Consider the following 22,069-nt stretch of genomic DNA (forward strand, 5'->3'; position numbering starts at 1 on the left):
GGGATTTGATTCAGATTGTATCTTACTGGCCCAGTGGTTTTTCCTACTTTCTTCAGTTTAAGCTGGAATTTTGCTATAAGAAGCTGATGATCTGAGTTACAGTCAGCTCCAGGTCTTGTTTTTGCTGACTGTATGGAGCTTCTCCATCTTTGGCTGCAGAGAATATAATCAATCTGATTTCGATGCTGTCCATTTGGTGATATCCATGTGTAGAGTCGTCTCTTGTGTTGTTGGAATAGAGTGTTTGTGATGACCAGCTTGTTCTCTTGACAGAACTCTATTAGCCTTTGCCCTGCTTCATTTTGAACTCCAAGGCCAAACTTGCCAGTTGTTCCTTTTATCTCTTGATTCCCTACTTTAGCATTCCAGTCCCCTGTAATGAGAAGAACATCCTTCTTTGGTGTCATTTCTAGAAGGTGTTGTAGGTCTTCATAGAATTGGTCAATTTCACTTTCTTCAGCACCGGTAGTTGGTGCATAAACTTGGATTACTGTGATGTTAAAAGGTCTGCCTTGGATTCGTATCGAGATCATTCTGTCATTTTTGAGATTGCATCCCATTACAGCTTTTGCCACTCTTTTGTTGACTATGAGGGCCACTCCATTTCTGCTACAGGATTCTTGCCCACAGTAGTAGATATGATAGTCATCCGAACTGAATTCGCCCATTCCCTTCCATTTTAGTTCACTGATGCCCAGGATGTCGATATTTATTCTTGTCATCTCATTTTTGACCACATCCAGCTTACCTCCACTCATGGTTCTTACATTCCAGGTTCCTATGCAATATTTTTCTTTACAGCATCGGACTTTCCTTTCGCTTCCAGGCATATCCGCAACTGAGCGTCCTTTCGGCTTTGGCCCAGCCGCTTCATCAGCTCTGAATCTACTTGTACTTGTCCTCCGCTCTTCCTCAGTAGCATGTTGGACGCCTTCCGACCTGAGGGGCTCATCTTCCAGCGTCATAACTTTTATATGCCTGTTGTCTTTGTCCATGGAGTTTTCTTGGCAGGGATACTGGAGTGGCTTGCCAGTTCCTTCTCCAGGTGGATCACGTTTAGTCAAAACTCTCCACTATGACCTGTCCATCTTGGGTGGCCCTGCATGGCATAGCTCATAGCTTCTCTGAGTTATTCAAGCCCCTTCGCCACGACAAGGCATTGATCCATGAAGGGGGGGCATACACATTACTCCTTTTTAATGCTAGCACCTTTTGCTTCCCTGGCATCTCCCAACAATCCCCCTTCACTTTTTCATCTAACACATGATGGCCAGCTGACCTAGCAATGGGGAGAAACCTTCACTATCAGATATGCTCATTCACTTGGGAATCCACTATAACATTTTGTTGTGTGCCCTATTTGTCTCTAAAATGTTAAGCTATGAGATGATTCTCTTGCAGAGAGCATTTTCCATCTAATGATAGTAACCCTATTAGGAATGGCCCAACACCCTGGTGCTCAGTGTATGAAGTACTGTACAAGTAGGTTCTGTTGAAACAAATGAGACATGGGATTTGCAAAAGATATCAAGTGATTAGTTTTCCGATGTAGTAGGGGAGATCAAAGAAGGCAGGATCAAACAATATGACAGAGCTTTGCTTTTTAAACAGTGCCATGAACCGGTGTGGCAAAAAAACGGGAATCAAAACTACTGCTACATGAAGTAGCGCATTCCTATTTGTAAGAATGTTCCTTCTTTAGATCATGGCCTCTCCTCTCTTAAACTCTTGAAGTAGTGACCAGCTTTGTGGTGTGTAGGGTGGAATAGGGGGGCTCAAGGTTCTTTCTGCGGGTTTCCTTGGTTGACCTCTTTGTGTATTGCTCTTTATTACTTGCTTTGATTTTTTTTCTATTGAAAAGGGCAGGCTCCAAATACAAGAAATCTACCACAAACTGTTTACTTGCAACCCCCCCCCCCAAGGGATATAAATCCATGGGAATACTCAGTGGTAAGCAGCCACCTGATATATTTTAACGTGAAGAAATGCTGGATAGCTGTTAATGGGGTGGGGGAGCTAACTATTCACATGAAATTAGTGCTTTTGATAGGTTTTTTTAAAAAGTGTCTCTGGATGTCCATAGTGCTAAAATATAATATCTACATCTTTGCTAAGATTGCATACTTTGAGTATTTCTTTAGAATTGCAATGTGTTAAAGGTTAAAACCAAACTTTTTTCAAAATTGATCAGCATTGAAATGTCAGCTGTCTAGTTGTGGCAACATACCAGCATGCAAACACTGATCTAATATTGATTTCCCTGGCTGCATAACATTTGCATTGTGACATTTTGCTGCAACATTAGCGAAGTGCTTGTTTCTTGATCAATCACTTTTGGTAGTACACACCATACAACTGTATTCAACGTGACCTATTTGGAATTACATATTAACAACCGAGCAAAAGTATAGGTATGTGTGCATATAAATGTAAGCCCGGAGCAGGAATTGTGCTGTGTTAAAAGAGATGCTGTTTGCAAGCATAGATTTTAAGCTATATAAAACTGCTGTTATGTTAACTACCAAATACAGTATCTTGGCAAAGCAATATTGGCAGTGCAATCCTATACATTGAATGCAATCCTATTTATTGCATTCAGTGTATATATAATATTATTATATTGTTTTGCCTGATGATACGTTATGTATTTTTGTGTTTTTATACTGTAAACTGCCTTATGACCCTCTGATGAAGGGCAGTATATAAATTTAATAAATAAATAAATAAATAAAGTAAGTTGGGTTTATTGTGTGATCTGTATTAGAGATTGGTATATTGGTCCTTTTTAAATGAATTTTCAGTTTACATTAGACTTGAGGTAATGACTGGGCCAATGTCTCTCAATAAGAGTCCTGGTTGAATCTGTATCTCCCCAGTTTAAGGTCCAAACTAGCCTAGTAGCAGACTTGTGACCTCAAGCATGGATCTAATCCAACTATAGAGGTGTTCACATGTTACATTCAACAAGATGCTGCTTTTTGGTGATGATAAGGTTAAACTCTGTGACCCTTATAATTCTGACGGGCCTAACTGACACAGTGTGTGTATTCTGTTGGTAAGAACAATGCAAAGTTGTGGAATGTTGTTTCAACATACTACATTTTTGCTTCTCTTTGGAAGAAAATCCATAATAAAGCATAGAATTGTCAATTGTAAAAGTTGGTGACCGCTGCTTTAAGCTTGTGCGTTGCTTGTCTGGTTATTAAGCAAACCAGACTTTTTGGTACTATCACTGCACCAAAAAGCATGAAATACTTACATTGAAAGCCAATCAATCAAATGCATGTCCCAGATATATCTTTAGAGCAGCGATGAGTAGGAAGGAGCTCCTAATAGATATGCAATTATGTGCCAATATCTAAGCATGAGTACCCATGTTATTTTCTTACAAAAGGGTATTGCATGGAAATAAAGATGTGATTGTTAAAAACAATATACATTTTCTTCATCTTTTCGGTGGCATCAGATTTAACCGTATCATTTATGGTTTTGCTGATTATATTCTCTATTTTGGAATCTTATCTATTATAGAACCCTAAAAGTCATGGAACTGCAAAGGACATCAAAGATTGTCTAGTCCAGCCCTCTGCTAATGCAAGAAATGGACTACTATAGCATCCCTGACAGCTGGCAAGCTAGTTTCTGATCAAGTTTAAAGTAGCTGCCTAGGTATTTTTCACTGTTGTAGAAATCACTCCCCCCCCCTTAATTCTCTGAACGTATGGGATGACCAAAAACATAGGTGTAGGACACATACATGCTTTGCATGCTTAACAAGGTCCTCAGTCCAGTACCATGCATTTCTGTTTAAAAGATCTTTGGGCAGCAGACTGGGAAAGAGAGCTCTGCTTCATACCTTAGGAAGCAGTTGACAGTTGGAATAGACATTCCTGAGCTCCTGAGCTTGATGTACTAATTATTTGACCCATAGAAGGCAGCTTCATGTTTCTGTATGTGATGCAGACGTCCTGTGTTGCTTCCCTGCTCTCATACTTTGGCAACAGAATTATCATACTTGCCAAGGGAACTATATCCAGAGATGGGCTTAGCGTATGATCTGAACAATGAAACAGTATGAACGGAGGCGGTTGTTAGCTTTTCCAAACACAGTGAAGTAGAATTCCCTGCTCCGTCCTTTCCTGCTTGTTATGGCTAACAGCCATGGCTAACAGCAACAACAATTTGCACAACGAACTGCAAGATGGGTGAATAACTGAGATTAGAGAAATAATACTTAATGCTTAGAATGTTCAACATTCATGGGGAGCCTCTGTTAAAGGGTTTATGTTCTCGGAGTCCCTTTTCCTTTCCTCTCCTCCAATCTGTTGTAGGCTTGAGGCAGCCATGAGGGTCTCCCATTGTTAGGCAGGCAGAGATGGATGCTGGGAAAGTATGTGTGTGAGAAACCATGAAGACTGAATGAAAAGCAGCCAGTGGGTAAAGGGGGTATAGGTTACTTACTGACATTGCTAGGCATGATGATGAGTATTATTACATGCCCAAGGATGTAATTTTGACGCAAGATTTTAGCAAGCACAAGTATTCTGGAATTACTAACATTCTTTCTTTCTTTTTTAATGTAACTTGTTTTTACTGGTATTCTTAATTAATACTTTAGGCTGTCTGTTGTAAGTAGCTGGGAGTTCTTTTGTTCTGGTAAATGGCATATAAATTTTGTTAAATTATATTACCTTGTAATCCTTGTAGCAGCCCTTTAAGGTAGGTTGATACTGTTAGGTCCGTATTGCAGGTGGTCCAGCAAGACTTGAGCTTGAAAATGGCTCGTCTAAAGCCATTTGTTGATTTTAGTGGCAGAAACAAAATAAAAAAATTCCTTCCAGTAGCACCTTAGAGACCAACTAAGTTTGTTATTGGTATGAGCTTTCATGTGCATGCACACTTCTTCAGATACCATGCACACGAAAGCTCATACCAATAACAAACTTAGTTGGTCTCTAAGGTGTTACTGGAAGGATTTTTTTGTTTTGTTTTGTTTCAATTACGGCAGACCAACACAGCTACCTACCTGTATTTAGTGGCAGAAGTTACTGTAGATTTGAACGGGGCACTTTCTTGATCCGTGGCTAAACCTTAGCTAATATGCTTCCGCAGCACAGAAGAAGACAAAAGATGTTCATCTAAGGAAACAACCATAATTGATGGAAAGGAGTCTGTTTTGTGAGACTTAACTATACGGAGAGCTCGTTGTAGTAGAGCCTTCTGTGGAAACAGTTACTGAAACATTGATTTCCTCAGCTCTTCATCAGGAGTGGATTTGGCAGAGGAGTGGATTAATGCTGCTTGCCATCAACAGAACTTAGTTTAAATGCAATGGTTAATGGGTCTGGAGAAGAACTTGTTGAAATAACTACATTGTGTTGATCTAATAATAGATTGAATCGATAGATTTAAAGCTTATGTGGAAGGCTGATAAAATTATAAGCTTGATAGGAAGAGGTAGAAAGATGATAAACAAATGGACATCTTTGAGATGACAAGAGTTGTTGGTTTCTGTTTCTGGAGATTTGACTCAACAAGAGAGTGACTGTGTGAGAGACAACAAATGTTCCAGTGGGTTTTTTTTGAAGACTTAACTGGTGAATAAGTTAATTTTATTTGTATTATTAGTAACTGAAGTTTGTACTTAAAAAAGAGAGAGAGAGCAGCATTTCATTGGCTCTTTGTGACTTGTCTCCCACCCCCACCCCCCAAATCCCTTTTAGCTCACAGCACGGTCATTGCCCATTGTACAAACAGATGAGAGACTCCAGCCTCTGCTCAGTCATCTCAGGTAATGTATCAATATATTTTTTCTATAATAGTTCTCGGGGAGCAGTATTACTGGGTGGTCCAGTGAGCAGCAGGAAATGGTTGTGGGTGGTGAATAGATATGCAGCCTCCAAAGGTGTGCCCAGGCAGCTGCTACTGCAGCCTAGAGCAAGCAACTATTTGAGATTTGCCTTAATTGGTCCTGATATGGTGCAGCTCCTAAGCAGCGCTACATTGCAGGCGGGACCACTGACATTCTGACTGCTAACTTATGGACCCGTCTGTGCCAGAAAAGTAAAAGGGCCCGACCAGCCCATTGAGGGGCTGTTCTTTGCACTTCAACAGTGATTTGAACAGGAGAGCCATGTAGACCCTCCTTTCTCGACCTCAGCTTCAGTACACCTGTTCTTTAAAGTTGCTGGACCATCTTTCACTGCAGGTGGTAGGTTCAAGTGGGTAGTAGAGATCTGCTGTTCTTGCCATGATTTCACCTGCACCATCTCAGTCAACACTTCAAGCTTATCCCTTAGGTTATATTTGAAAAACAAAAACAAACATGTTCTGTCCTTTTGGGGGGGGGAGATCCCATCTACTTGAAATTCATGCAGAATATTCTCCTTCCCTCAGTCCACCCTTTTTTTAAAACCACAATCATGATTTTATTACTTTCTGGGGTTGTCTCCTCATGGAGCTCTGTGGTATCTCAATAGAAATGTTGTCATAATTCTCTGATAAATTTTAAGAAGGCACACTTTTTTCTAGCAGTTCCTTTAATGTGAAAAATGTAAAGGATCTATAACTGAAGGCTAGAACTACTTTCTTTGGGCAGCTGCTTTGACAGGTTTCAGGTATTTTGCTCATACTTGGAACATAATGTTCACCCCAGACTATGATTTTGATCGTGTTTCTCAGGAAGAAATGCCACGAAAAAAATCTGTCAAGGTGCTCATGTGGTGAAATGTCAGAACTGTGTTGGATAAAAAAAGTTTCAAAGTGCTTTAGTGTGTTCAAGTTATATTTGCTGGATTGTTATGTTGGAATGATTTCCTCCTAAAATCCACAAAAACAATATTTTTTGCGTATAAATGCGTATTTAAGTTCCCATGGTAACAAGAATTGAATTTTTGAAGGTTTCATATACCATAAAAATGTTTCTTCTCTACCCCACAGTCATGCGTACGTTGGTCCAGATTACAGCATTGAAAGAAACATTGGGAAAATTTCATTAGAACAGATTGATACAGTGAGTATTTTATGCTTTTGAACTGTACTCCATATTGCCCTTGTCCAGCATGCAGTTTGTGTGAAGAAACTGACTTCCCTTTACATATAATAATAGGTTGGATCCAGAGGAAGTTGGCCATGCATTAGTCCTGTTGAAATCTGAGACAAGGTTATGACTAACATGAAATCAGTGATGCACTAATGCACAACTAACCTCATTTGAATCCATTCCAATATATTTATAGTGCCTCAAGGAAACCAGTGGCAGAAAAGTCCTGCTTGTTTTTTAAAAGTGATATAAAGGAGTGGATCTAGAGGCTTACTGTAACTATTAACACCTTATTGTTAACCAATTACGGTAGCTTAGTACAGGCAGCAACCATTTTACATGGGGGGGGCTTTGTTCCTGGCCCCCGCACACGTATAAGCCAGCCCTGTTCTGCCCCAATTCTGTCCTCTTCTGGGTCCCAAATGACCCGCGCATCAGTGCCCACATGTTAATTAGATGTGGGCAAAATGGTCACTGCCTGTACTGCTGGTTGTTGTTGTTGTTGTTGTTGTTGTTGTTGTTGTTGTTGTTAAAGCGGGCATATCATATCTAAGAAATGAAAGCAAGTAATATAGTGGTGCCTCGCAAGACAAAATTAATTTGTTCCGCGAGTCATTTTGTATTGCAAAAATTTCGTCTTGCGGTTTTCCAATGTATACAAATCAAAGCAAAAAAAGCAAACAAATTTGTCTTGCGAAGCACGGCCATAGAAAAATTCGTCTTGCGAGTCAACAAAAAGATCGCAAAACGCTTTCGTCTTGCGAGGCATTCGTCTTGCGAGGTACTACTGTAGTTGGGAAAATAAACTTAATTAAAGTTCATCCAGCAATGTATCTGAAAATATTTAAGTTTGTTTTAAATGCATTATCTGACCCCCACTCTGCTGTTTTTCTGCATCTGTTAATGCACCAGCCTTCCCCGGCACAGTGCCCCCCAGATTGCTTGGGCTGCAATTCCTATCAGCTCCAACCAGCATAGCCAGTTGTCAGGAATGATGGGAGTTGTAGTTCAAGAGCATCTCAAGTGCACCAGGTTGGGTAAGCCTGCTATACACTGACCTAAATTGTGATAGGATGAAAGGCAGTATAAAATGTTTTAAACAAATTCAAGATATACCAATGCACCAGCCTTCCCCGGCACAGTGCCCTCCAGATCGCTTGGGCTGCAATTCCCATTAGCTCAGTGCCATCAAAGTATAGAGTACACTTTTTTGGGGGGGGGGTGGCGGGACAAAACCACTATTAATATACAATCAGAATCCATATTTTAAACTGGTAACTAATTAACCATACTGATTAATGCTTTTGGCTAGAATTAGGAAAGACCATTTCTTTTTTTAATAACTGTATTTCTGTGCTGCATTTATTCTTTTCTCTTGTATAGAAAAAAATATTAGATTCAAATGCTTACAGGCATATTGAAGTTGTAAAATAGATTTACGCATAGTCCCTATAGCCCCTGCATATCCTTCTCTCCTCAAGCTGTTCACCTTTCTAAATGGATTTAATTGGTGATCAAAATGCAGCCTGTAAGTCAATCTATTGAATAATATGTTTTCCTGTTGCAGCTTTCTGTTAAATCATTTCCTCCCTGCATGCGCCAACTGTACAAAGCTCTGCGTGATAACCATCATCTCCGTCATGGAGGCCGTATGCAATATGGTTTGTTCCTAAAAGGCATCGGTTTAACACTAGAACAAGCTCTACAGTTCTGGAAATCTGAATTCATCAGAGGAAAAGTGGATGCAGACAAGGTAAATTACTTGTTTGGAGCACTATTCAGTTCTTAATAGTTCTCTTTAAACATTTGCGAAGTCTGCAGACGTTGTCCATGTGCACTGTGGACGGCTGCTTAGACTAAAACAAGTCTAACATAAATAGCAATAGCAAAAAACACCTGCTTTCCCATCCTTTCCTCACAGAGGATATTCATCTCAATTCTGCTCTCAGCATAAATTTATATTGCTTAACTTACTTTGTTGTTTGCAGAAATCACAGAAGGAAGTCAGAAAACTTGTTTACAATATTGATAAACACGTATATACAGTGATATCAATATTTGCTTTCAAAATCAATAAAAGGACCAAGTTCCACTATAAATATTTCCATACATTGTCCTCCAGTGCTTAACCTTAATATTTTCCAAAGTGCTGATACATTTCTGTTTCGAGGATGGTTGAATGAAGTCCTTGTTCTGTCTCCTTACCAACTGAAAGGTAGCCAACATAACGCTAATTTTAAAAGAGGGGTTGATGGGGACCACAGGGAGGGAGGAAAGCGCATATAGGCCTGTCTGTGCTTCGTAATTGGGTAGAAAGCCTTACATACCCACTTTGGGCATTATAAAATGTGTGCTTGGAAAGGGCTTTAGAACCATGTTCTTCCCAAGTTGCGTGGGAAGGCCAGGTTGGAGTGGCCAGAGCTGACTTTCACAGTCCTGAGGCCTCTGCACAGCTACCAATAGTCCCTAAGAGGACTACTGTACCGAATAACAAGTTTTGCAGAACAACCATTTGTGTGGCTTCTACAAAGGAAGCCTTTCGCCACCAAGAAAGGCAGATTCTTTGGAGTTCTTGAGAGTGTTGAGAAGCATGTAAAACAGGGGAAATCCAACAGGCACTCAAAGTCCTTTGCAAAAGGCTTCCAAGTATATGTAGAAGTTATACTATAAGAGAACAGATCATCTTGCCATTTCTCTGAGCCTTGATGATAATGCCTAAAAGGCATAGAAGGAGGTCTTCTACACAATTGCTGTATTGTGGTGCTGTAGCAACTGCATGCCAATGTGCAGTTGGTTTTTCTTTTACATTTCCAGTGCCTCCTAAAGGCATGCTTTAAGTCGGTGCCAAAAATAGACAGGGACTTCCAAAGTTTAAATGCTGCCATGCTTAGAAAACAATGCAGAATGAGCATTATGTGGCGCCTGTAATAGTGTTGTTCTCCTGCAACATGCCATAGACCACTCCAGCCAGCTTGGCCAGGGATGTTGCTGGTCAGCAGAGTGGTCAATAAACCAGCAGCATCTCCAGTTTGTCTCTTTGGCCCAACACCAGGTGCGGGATTGGCTTCTAAGAGACTTCTGAAGGAGTGGGAGGTTTGAAACTGGAAGCAGGCCTCCGCCCTCTGTGGTGGTCAGTCCCTCTGCTCCACTAAACCTTCCCCTGCCACCGCCACACACCCCCCCCTGAAATTTGGGGCACCATGAAGCTGCTTTCTTTCTCCTTAAGCTTTTAAATGTACTGCATATCCAAAGTGCTAATTTTTATTACTGTGAAATTTGTGGAAAGAGGAAGAATAATTCACAATACCCTAGAATGGCAATTAGTACATTTAAATTTCGCTGGAACAGATCGTTCCTCTTCGCACGAGTCGTCGAGAGTCTAGCGAGTCATGTGTTTGATTAAAGCATCGGTTTGATTAAATTATGTTTTAGATAGGTCAGTTGTTAAAATGAAATGGGTGCCTCTGATTATAGACATCAGTCTAAGTAGAAATATTGTTTGTTGTATTTTATTTTTGGCATATTCTTTACCAAGGTTTTTGATAAGTATTTTTCAGCTTCGGGAAAGAATTTTGATGGTGCGGAATAAGTGTTCCTCATTCGCCGTGTCACTTTTCTGCTGCAACCATTCATAAATACCCCCAGGGTCATGTAGTCCACAAGACAAGTGATCCACCCCGTTCAAAAAGGCTTCCTATTACAACATAGCTTTCAGTTTGGTAGAAGCTTTCAATTAACTCTGGGAGCAAGCTTAGTAAGTGGAGGTTATGTCCCTTGATTCCAGCTACCAGGGACTGGGTCAAGTGAGTGTAGCTCTAATCATGTTTCACATTCAGAGCCTTTAGACCATACCGCAGATTGTGGAATTGGTCATAGCAGTATTTAGTCTGTAGGCATTTGACTCAAAAGACACCTCCCTTTGTCTTTGTATTGCATACTTACTCTCAGGACAATGCGGTAATTAATATGAAGGATTGTTTAGTGCTGTCGGAACTAGAACATCCATCTGTTAACTGAATTAAGAGCCAAGTTGCTAGTTAAAGAAAATTATTTTGAATAAATATTGCAGTTCTATTACCATGAAACAATGCATAAATTAATAAAGCTTGTCAGTTTGCTCCATATATTCAGAATTAGCCCTGATCATTAATCAGTGATGGATTTCAGCTTTTTTTAAAAACAAGGTTTCGGCTCCTTGATTATTTTTTTATGGAGGTCTGGGAATTCTTGTGTTCACAATAATAATGCATAGATGATAAAGGCCAACCTCACCACTTTGCATCAGCCGTTTTATTTTCAGCGTTATATTATTACATTTAAAATAAAGAAGTCTGACCTTGCAGACCTGAGGCCTCTTCTGGTTTAGCTGCAAAGTAGAAGATACTAATGAGAATGTCTTTGGGATATAATTATGTAGATTTAAGGAAGTGATGTACTTTTAATTATGCCCTGTAGCTAATGTAGATGCATATTAAACTAAACCATGCCTCTGTGCATTTCCCTCTGAAATTTCTTTCCCCCCCTCAGGTTTTAAATTAGTTATCAGCTCGTTGGTGCACACCCAAGGTTAAGTAAACTAGTGGAATAGTGGCAGATCAGATTTTATGTTGTGTTTCTAAAATGTCCTATCAGTTGGGGAACTTAATGGTCTTGGCGGAACACAGTTTTGAATAAAGCTTAGTTCCCCCAGGCAATTATATGATGTCAGCACGATACACTTCTGTGGAATATGAAAATACTGGATTATTTAAATGCCTTATTGAGGTATGTAACTTCAAATAAATGAAATGCAGGGTTTTCTCTCAGGTGCAAGTCATTTTTTATAAAATTTAGTTGTGCTAAAATTAAGTTCCTTTTTCTGATTTAACTGTTGGTTTCAAAGTACCAAAGAGCAAGATAAGAAACTTCCTTTTTTTAAATTTGTATTTCGTTTCGAGATGTCAGCCTACATTGATGTATTCATTTGAGTCTACCCTTAATACTTTTATCAGTCCACTGGAGTCTTATCCTTTTCAAGATGTTTGGCTAATTAGTCTGTCAGCCTCTTGTCCAGTCTTGAACTTGCACTTTTGCAAACTTAAACTATTTCCAGAAAGTATTCAAGCACAAATGTGTGTCAAAAGTTATTCATAATGTTATGTAACATTTCCGTACCCTTAATCTAGATTGCCAACTTTTATTGTTGCTAGATGTCTGCAATATTACATAGATTCCATTGTAATTTTTATTAATGCCTGTTTTGCAAGCTTATAATTGTATCATTGTAGCCTGAGTTCAATTACTTTAAAGAAAAAGAGTCTGTTATGAAAATATCAGTTTTCCTTGTCTTACATAACAAAGCAGACTGCTGTATGTTCCCTTCTGATTAGTTCATAACAGACATTTCATGTATCAGAATGTGTGTTTGAATGCACACTGTGGAAACTGCCATTTAAAGCAATAAAGCATTTCCATCAGAATTAATTTGAATTTTCTGCCATGTGTATCTGATATTCATCTGATCCAAGATAGTGACAGGCACAACTGTTTTGTTGTTGTTGTTAATAATAATAATAATAATAATAATAATAATAATAATAATAATAATTTATTTGTAACCCAGCCACTCTGGGTGGCTTCCAACAAAGATTAAAAATACATTAAAATGTCACACATTAAAAACTTCCCTAAACAGGGCTGCCTTCAGATGTCTTCTAAATGTCAGGTAATTGCTTGAGAGGTATAATTTTCATTTCCAAAGTTTGAATAGTTGATCTCTGTAAGAACTAGGCTGTGAGGCAGTCTACAAAGTATTTTAATGCAAGTACCATGATTTTTAGAAAATTCTGTGTGATTTGTTCACTCTTTTCTCCCACTGTTTTGCTTAGAGAAGGAACATGTATTGTGAAATATGCCATTAAATATAAAAGCCATTGCACCATTTTCACCTCTTAGTTAACTATAGAATAAAGCAAAGTTCTTTGGAACACTCCATCTTCTGTCTCATGTAAAACCTCTGCATCATAGAAATGCAGTGGAAAAATAGGTGCTGGTGTGTAGCAAGGTTTGAGTAGCTGGTTTGTGTCATGGGCTGTTAGTATTTTGAGATGTCCTGTCTGTCAGTTTGATAGACAGGTTCATTAACTGCATGATTGACGTAGCAGCCAATCTGATCCTTGAAGGGCCTGTTCCCTCTTCCTTGGACTGAACTGGTAGGAAAGAATAATGAGAGTTGAACAAGATGGCAAAACCCTTTCTTTATATTTTGAGGAGAGGCAGTGGGAATTTATTTTACTTTCAGAATTAGATTGTTATGGCGTGTGCTTAATTATTGAAGGATCATGCATTGCTCATGCATTGTTGCTGCGAGTGTGAATTGGGTAGCTTTGCATTAAGATCCTAATCAAACCAAATTCCTCTCCTATCTCTAGTGGCAAGCAGAAGGTGTCCAAAATGTCCAACACTAGCTGCTAAAAATAGGCTATGTGGTCCTTTACCCGATCTCTCCCGTGATTGGCTTTTGATGTGGGTGTGACAGGAGTCAATCATGTCTATAGCATATGCTTTTTTATTTTTAAAAGAGCACCAATCTTCTGACCTGTTTTCTTGTTCAGCGTGACTAATGCAGCCTTACATTGATTATTCCATAGCGCACCATTGCTCAACAATTTTTTGTTTGCTTTGCATTAAAATATTTGTGCACTTTTAGGTTGCAGTTCATACCTGCCTCTCCGTTGAAACAGTAATTTTGGTACAGTGGGCCTTCTGGATTGCCCTGAGCTTAGACTTTAAAAACTGACATTTTGTGAATAAGAGTGATAATGTTTTAAAAGCTTGTTCTCAAATTGGCTGTCAGTTTAGCTTTGATTAATTTGATTATTTTTAATAAGCCCAGTAGAAGAGGTAATTATTGTAGAAAATTGAGGAATAAATCTGCAGGACCAACTTGCCATACTCAGAAATGATTTCCAAGTCCTATCGTGCCATGAAAAGAGTCCTCCGTAACTGCTACAACATGGTTGGCTGATAACATCGTTTCAATTTTAACCTTTTAACTTTAATTTTTTTAGCAAGGAAATGTAGTCAAATACAACCACTCAAAATCCAATTGTTTCATCCTTTATAGTAGCTGAAATCTCTTGACACCCAGTTTTTGTTTTTATTTCTATTTAGTTTGACAAAGGATATGCCTACAGCATCCGGCATTCCTATGGAAAAGAAGGCAAGAGAACTGACTATACTCCATACAGCTGCATGAAAATTATAATGTCCAACCCACCAGGCCAAGGGGATTATCACGGTAAGTGCTTGCACCTGACATGTTCACAATGCATGGGAACCCAAACTGCTTTGGAAGCCAGCTGATTGGCTGGCTGTATTACTGGCAGAAGCTAGTTTTCTGTGGCTTATGGCAGTCATCACTGTCAAGCCTAGTGTGCGGTTACTCTTCTGGTGATTTGTCTTATTACAGAACTAGGTCAAGCAAGAGAGATTCATTCAGCAGGGTTTCAACGTGCACTCCACCAAGCTGTTTAGTTTTTTTATTTCTCTTCTTGCTTCTTCTGCTTCTTTTCTATTCCCCAGACCGCCCCGCCCCCAAAAATATATGTCTCTCGACAAACAACAGAGTTCCTCAGTGTTTTGCTTTGCTTGCAATCAATGCTCTTGCTTTGCTCTAAAACAGTAATAAATCATAGGCTTTTTCTAATAGCTTAACACTCTCTGGGATAGTATGACATATATAGAATCTTATGATCTCACTAGAATAAAACACTAATTGGGTAAGCAGCATATTTCTATGACTTGTCTGAAAGTTACTTGGCATTGAAGCAGGTTTCTTTACACATATTCAGCTTTTCCTCTTAAGCAGGAATCAAAAGTAATGTTCCACAGAAACCTTTGGTTTCATTTAAAAATATTAATGTTGCCCCCAGTCTCTGGGACTCTTTTGGAGGAATGGGACCTTAAAATTGGTAGACATGGTCGAATTAAGAGACATCCACCACCATCACCCACCCCCAGAGAGCGGCTAGTGGGGAATCTGCTCCAAGAGAAGTCACCAGCCAGTTACAGAGACTTGTTTACTCTCACCTCCAATTCTTCACAGTCAATTAAGTCCAATACCCTTCTGTGTGAAAGGTTCCTTGTTAATTGTGTTAAAGTGAATGTGTGTGTGTGTGTGTGTGTGTGTGTGTGTGAGAGAGAGAGAGAGAGAGAGAGAGAGAGAGAGAGAGAGAGCTTTCTGTGTGGTAACTCTGCTCCACTTCCCAGTGGGGAGGAGTCGCGGTGAACCGCGTGGCCACCCACTCTCCTCTGGGGGCGGGGACATTGTTCCGCGCCACCCGGGGGATCCCGGGCATGTCATCCATTGGCCATCCAATCAGCTAGCTGGCGTGGCGTGGCCGGGACCCATGTAAACTGAGGCGCGAGCCAAGAGGCTTCCTCTCGGCTTGCATTCCTCTGTCTTTGTGTTTTTATTCCCCCTTGCGGGGGTGGTTACGGGGTCTCAACACGCAAAGAAGGTAAATAAACAATTCCCTAGCTCCATCTTAATTGCAGTGCATATTCTGCAATCTCATTTATTTTGGAATGTACAGCTTGGATGCCTTCAGACAGAGTACTGCATTGTTCAGGAGGCAATTCTTTTGAAAAACTAAGGACGTACAATAAAAACTAAGGACATATAATAGGAGTTTGATCTCTTTACACACTAATGATTATGCATTTACTTAAAATGTTCCCATGTGATTTAACCATCAGTAATTTAACTGTGGCTGTTATTTTGTATAGTAGCTAAGCTACGATATTTGGGCTTAACCAGTGAAATCAATGGAATAAAATACACTTAGATGCAACCGCTACAACATAATTATTTTTGTAAGCAGCGGTTCTCACACTCACAGCACCCCACTGACCCTCAAGTTGACATTCTCATGCTGTTTAATAATATAGCTCACATGTTATCTGGTTTTTTTAAAAAAAAATTGTTACACCTAAACTCCTTCAGCCTTTTCTGTTTGTACCGTGGTCTTATATTTAGTTTTTCCTCAAAAACAAAACAAAACACAGTGGCTTATTTTCAGGAGATGTCTTATTTTTTTTTATATATTAAGTATGGTACAGTTTAACCCAGGCATCCCCAAACTTTGGCCCTCCAGATGTTTTGGCCTACAACTCCCATGATCCCTAGCTAACAGGACCAGTGGTCGGAGATGATGGGAATTGTAGTCCAAAACATCTGGAGGGCCGAAGTTTGGGGATGCCTGGTTTAACCTACTGCCTATCACTATGGCTTATTTTCGTGGTATGGCTTATTTTCGGGGTATGGCTTATTTTCGGAGAAACGGTATTATAGCTCTACTATAATATTTGGGTGAATTTTCAAACTCATTTGGTGTGGAATCTAATTAAAGCAGCTTTCTGTTCAAGTGAATAAGAATCCTGGCCTACTTTTTTGTAACACATTCTTTAAACTTTTGTGCCTATTCGTGCTATGATACCATACAGCGAACTAGCCGTTTGGAAGAAGCGTGAAGCAATTGCACACATGGGGGGGCAATTAACTTTTGTATTAATAAGCTGCTGCTAGATAATTAAGGACTGCTTAGCCAGGCTCTCAAGTGTGCTGTTGTACTAACTTCTGAGTAAATAGTCTTGTCTGTGTGCTTGCCTCTCTTCTTTGTTGTTAGGGTGCCCATTCCGTCACAGTGATCCTGAGCTGCTGAAGCAGAAGCTGCAGTCATATAAAATCCCTGCCTCTGGGATTTCTCAGGTAGGGAATATTTTCTTCCGTTACAGCAGCAATGTGGCATTGGGTATTTCCTTTCAGTTTAGTTTAATACTGATGTATAATATGTGACTGACAATGCATGCAAAAATGCCTTTTAAACCAGGTTGCAGTATTTGCTTCAATGGTGCTCTCCCCCACCCCCAAAGTGTTCTTTTCACAATGCTGACAAGCAGATTGAGAGTTTTGTTTTTCGTTATTGTAATCCATCCCCATCCCCCCCTGTATTTTATCAAGGGCGTTGATCAGTCTAGTTTAATGCAGCTTAGAATCATAGAACCATAGAATCGTAGAGTTGGAATGGACACTAAGGATCATCTAGTCCAACCCCCTGCAATGCAGGGATCTCAACTAAAGCATCCATGACAGATGACCATCCAACCTCTGCTTCAAAACCTCCAAGGAAGGAGATTCCACCACTTTCTGAGGGAGTCCATTTTACATTCAGACAACTCTTACTGTCAGAAAGTTCCTCCTGACGTTTAGTCGGAATCCCCTTTCTTGTAACTTGTATCCGTTGGTTCGGTTCCTAGCATTTTTATGTGTTGTAAGCCACCCAGAGTGGCTTGGGAAACCCAGCCAGATAGGTGGGGTATACATAAATAATAATAATAATTATTATTATTATTATTATTATTATTATTATTATTATCTTCCGGAGCATGAGAAAACAAGTTTGCTCCATTCTCGATGTATTGACAGCTCTTTAGTTATTTGAAGATGGATAGCATATCTCCTCTTAGTCTCCTCTTTATCAGGCTAAACATACCAAACTTCCTCAACTGTTCCTCAGAGGGCTTGGTTTCCAGACCCTTGATCATTTTGGTTGGCCTCTTTTGTACACGTTCCAGCTTGTCAATATCCTTCTTAAATTGTGGCACCCAGGTCTGGATGCAGTTGTGGTCTGACCAAGGCAGAATAGAGTGGGACCATTACTGCTATTGCTTCTTACTGCCGTGCAAGCCTTTGGGAAGAGGGCATCAGAGGAGGGAAGGAAGGAAAGAAGGCCAGAGGCCAGTGTTGCCCGTGGCACCCCTGACCATCACAACACACTGGTTGAAAACCACTGCCCTAAACCATGCTTAATTCAAGGAGCTCTTGTTTCATTTTAGAATTGCAGTGTTGATCTAATTTCCAGTAGCACCCAGTCATGCAGACCCAGAAGGCTGTGAGATTTATCAGTATACATCTCTAAGGCTTGCCATCAGGGTATTCTGATTCTCACAACTGCTAACAGGACCAGTGGCCAGGGATGATGGGAGTTGTAGTCCCAAAAACATATGGAGGGTTGAGTTTGCCTATGCTTGCCTTATAGGAAGTAAGTCTGATTGAACACATTGAGGTTTCTAAGTAAATATAATTACCCAGACTTTATTAATTCAGTCCGTATAAGAAGCTTTGATACTTCCTTTGCATTTCATTGACCTCATGATTCTTGCTGCCAGAAGGAGCTTGAAAAGCAGATCTTTGGGGGTTGGGGAAGGTTACAGGTTTATTTGCAGGAGAGCTATTTTAGGATCTTTGGCTATGGAGTAATGTAGTATTTCACAACACTTGGATATCACTAAGCCCCAAAACTTCTATTCCCTTTATGTACCTTAGGAGTGTGAAGCCAGACATGTATAAATTCTGCCCAGCCCCATGCTGGCCAAAAAATGAATTTATTTTGGGGTGATTTTTTTTTTTGTAAAAAAAGTGAGTTGAATCCCTATAGGCTATCAAAAGTAGAGCTCCTGTAGATCTTTCATGTTAAATGTTAGAAATAAAATGCACAAAGAAAGACACTAGCGGCTTGCTTCACATAAACTAATAAATGAAGGTTTTTGCAAAGCCCTAAGAGAACAAGCTGAGGTGTTGCGGAATTGACCTGGAACTAGGGGAATATTGCTAAGCATGTTCCAGTAGCTGCACCTCAATCACATTTTAAGTCACCTTTGAAATAAAAATGAAGGTTAGAAATAGATAAAATGCAACAAATTCTTTGCTGCAAAGATTGAGTCTTTTAAGAACAGAAAGAACTATTTCATTTGAAAATGGCTTCAAACTGACCTTGCATACCTGAAAATATCAGTGATTAGGAAGGTGAAGCCAATTAACTATTTTAAGCTTGTGTGTGGCAGTAGTGCCCCATCATCTGATCTCAATATCTTTTGAGTTACAGTGCTAAGAAATTGTTTAGCAGTCTCTCAAGTAATGGAAAGGTGAGGGTTCCAGCATTTCTGTTAGCTTTTTAGAAGAGACAATTTCAGTATATGTATATTTTCTCCTTCCTTGACAAGATGCACTTGCCAAATTTCTGAGCAATTATTAAAGGTACAGAAGCCTTGGCTTCCTTTGCTACAAGAGAAATAATATGCAATGTTTCAGTAAGTAAAGGGACGGGGGTAGGGGTGTGATTTATAGCAATATTTTCATTTGGCCACAAATTAAAAGTGGTTTTATATTTGCTTGGGTACAGACAGTTTCCTTGTGCTAGAGTGCATCACACAGTGATTAACAAAAAAGGTATGCTCCTCGGCAATGCTGAGAAGGCAACATTTAACAGCTCAGATGTCAAATCTTTTTCGGAGGATTGAGGACCAGTTTGTTCCACCCCCGCAGTGTGAATATCTATCACCACACTTCCTACATCTGGGGATTCCCAGGATCATAGCTGCCATTGAAACAAAATTGGGCCACGGGATTAGGTACATTTCAAAGCATTGCTGCCCATATTTCCCAGTGTTAATTATGAAAAGCACATGAACTTTGGTGGGATTCAGGGTTGTTGCATAGCTAAGCCAATAATCACAAAAGTTTTGTTTGGCTAGAGAGGTTTCCAATTTCATGGTAAAATCTGCCACAGGGAACTCGGCCTGTGCTGTGATGCTTCCTACGGGGGCTGAGGAAAACCTGGCAATCATTTTGCGTTGAGGATGGTGTTCCAGGCTGCTAGGCAAAGAGCCCTTTAAAGATTTGCACATGCAAAGGAGCATCCTGTATTCTTTTCTTTCACTTTTTTTTGGAGGGATGGGGGGATTTCCTAACAGTGGCTTCCCAGGCTGATATTTATATTTTAAATTCTCTTGGGCATCTGAGTTGGCCTCTTAAGCAGATGGAAATGAAAGAGTGAGCTGCTCTTGGTAAAAAAACAACACTGTACTACATGTAAAACAAGCCCCATGCCACTTGGGATTATAGTTTAAATTTCATATCACCTGTGTGACTTCATCCCAATGCTGCCAGGATTGTAACAAGAGAGGAACCCTCATACTCATACGTTCATGGTGTGAGTATGGGCACAGTATTTTTGGTGTAGTTTCTAATATTATTGGTCAGCCGTTGAACCCAATCCCTGCTTTGGCCCTTAAGTCAGTAGACCCCAATCTAGACCCTCTCCTTATACAGAATGGCCCAACTGCCCTGCTGTTTACTGCTGCCCATTTATGAACCTACCCGGACCTCACAATCATCCTTCTTAATGTGCTTCCTCCATGAGAGGTCTGACAACATGAGAACAAGCCTTTTCTGCAATGGCTCCCCATTTGTGGAATGCTCTCCCCAGGGAGGCTTGCCTGGAGTCTTCATTATACACCGTTAGGTGCCAGGCAAAAATGTTCCGCTTCACCCAGGCCTTTGGCTGATTGACATCCAATGTCCTTTTAAATGTGTTGTGGGGGGGGGATTATTGGTTTGTTTTCGTTTTTTACTTTTTACTATGTATATTGTGTGGGTTTTTTAATATTGTAATTTTATGTTGCAAACCACCCTGAGATCTGCAGGTGAAGGGCAGCATACAAATTTAATAAATAGAAATAATGAGTAATATGATCATAACCAGTGCTTTTTTTCTGGGGGTACTCAAGGTTAGTCACCTTTTCTTCCAGAAGAAAAGCGCTGGTTTTAAGTGTGGCACTAACTGTAACTGAGTTACATGCTGAGTACCTGCACCTTTCTCTCCTAGAAGAAAAGCACTGATCACCACCCATTGAAAGTACCCCAAAAGTACATCTCTGATGGGATGGTTTGGGGTCTGGCTTTTTCTGGGTATCTGAGGCAACACAGAAGGGTTGTTAAGATGCCAAGATTGGCATGATCGTTTTGACAAGGTATGGTCCTCATATATCAGCTATGAAAACAGAAGTACATTCCATACCTTGGTTTTCGAACGGCTTAGTTCTTGAACATCTTGGCTGCCGAACGCCGCAAACCCAAAAGTGACTGTTCTGGTTTGTGAACTATTTTTGGAAGCCGGACGTCCGACGGAGCTTCCGTGGCTTCCGATTGGCTGCAGGAGCTTCCTGAAGCCAATTGGAAACCGCACTTTGGTTTCCGAACATTTTGGAAGTCGAAAGGACTTCCGGAACGGATTCCATTCGACTTCCAAGGTACGACTGTAGCATTAATGTTAGACCTCCAGACACTCGTGCTTACTGATGGAGAGGCTGTGTCACATACATTTGAAGCTTTGGCAATGCATTCAATGATTCAGTTATTTTACAGCATCCCTGCTCAATTTTTCTTCTCAAATGTAACTGCTGTAAGCATGCAACACTCTACAAGTTTTATTGAAATTGATCAGTGTTATTTTAATAAAATATTCCGCAAAAAGAAAAAGGTGCTGTTATCCATCCATCCTTTAGCCAAAATAAGTTTTTTACATGATCAAATGTACAACATAAACTTGATGCACTGTTACAAAATGTGCTGCTGCTAGGTACCATTTCAGTATCATTTAAAGCAGCATTAACAAACACTTTTAATTAGCACAGCCAAGTTGTTTATATATTGCATTTTATTATCTGTTCCATTTCAAAAGCACATAGACCATGTCAGACTTTAGCCTCTTCTGGCTAGTTGATTTGTTTTTCACAAGATATGTAACAGGATGTGACAGGAAAGGCAGACATTTAATCAGTTGCACTTGTAGCAGCAAAACAAACCCAGTAAGCACTTCTTTGGCAGCATTGTAGCTTGATATATTCAGCAAATATTTGTACATCTGTCAATAACTATAAGGCAGCCTCCAATAATGAGGGCAGTAGGGATTTGTGCCGGAGTTTATTTCTGTGCTTGACATGGAAAGGTCAGACTTTTGAAAAGGAGTGTGAATTTGCATTTCTCAAGAATTTTCTCTCGACTGAGGCTATCTCTCAGTTCCAGCGGTTTCCTGAGCTTGATAAGCAGGGAATATACAGTTTAATTATATAGCAGCAGAGGGGGGAAATGACATACAACTTAAATTTTCAAATGGCGTTGCATTCTGCTGATAAGAATGAATG

At 40.0% G+C, this 22,069-nt stretch overlaps 1 protein-coding gene across 8 annotated transcripts in view; it reads left to right on the top strand.

Annotated features, from left to right (window-relative positions):
• The window catches only part of PRIM2 (DNA primase subunit 2), a 70,214-nt gene that overhangs the window by 42,413 nt on the left and 5,732 nt on the right, over positions 1 to 22,069 (top strand). For all 8 annotated transcript variants that reach the window (XM_088665812.1, XM_088665816.1, XM_088665814.1 and 5 more), the window contains 5 exons: positions 5,724 to 5,791; positions 6,940 to 7,012; positions 8,610 to 8,795; positions 14,195 to 14,321; positions 16,711 to 16,793. In XM_088665812.1, coding sequence (XP_088521938.1) covers positions 5,724 to 5,791; positions 6,940 to 7,012; positions 8,610 to 8,795; positions 14,195 to 14,321; positions 16,711 to 16,793 — 537 coding nt within the window. The remainder of the gene's footprint in view (positions 1 to 5,723; positions 5,792 to 6,939; positions 7,013 to 8,609; positions 8,796 to 14,194; positions 14,322 to 16,710; positions 16,794 to 22,069) is intronic.

The sequence above is a fragment of the Zootoca vivipara genome, chromosome 3 (assembly GCF_965207765.1).
Source record: "Zootoca vivipara chromosome 3, rZooViv2.hap1.1, whole genome shotgun sequence".
In the NCBI taxonomy this organism is placed as follows: domain Eukaryota; kingdom Metazoa; phylum Chordata; class Lepidosauria; order Squamata; family Lacertidae; genus Zootoca; species Zootoca vivipara.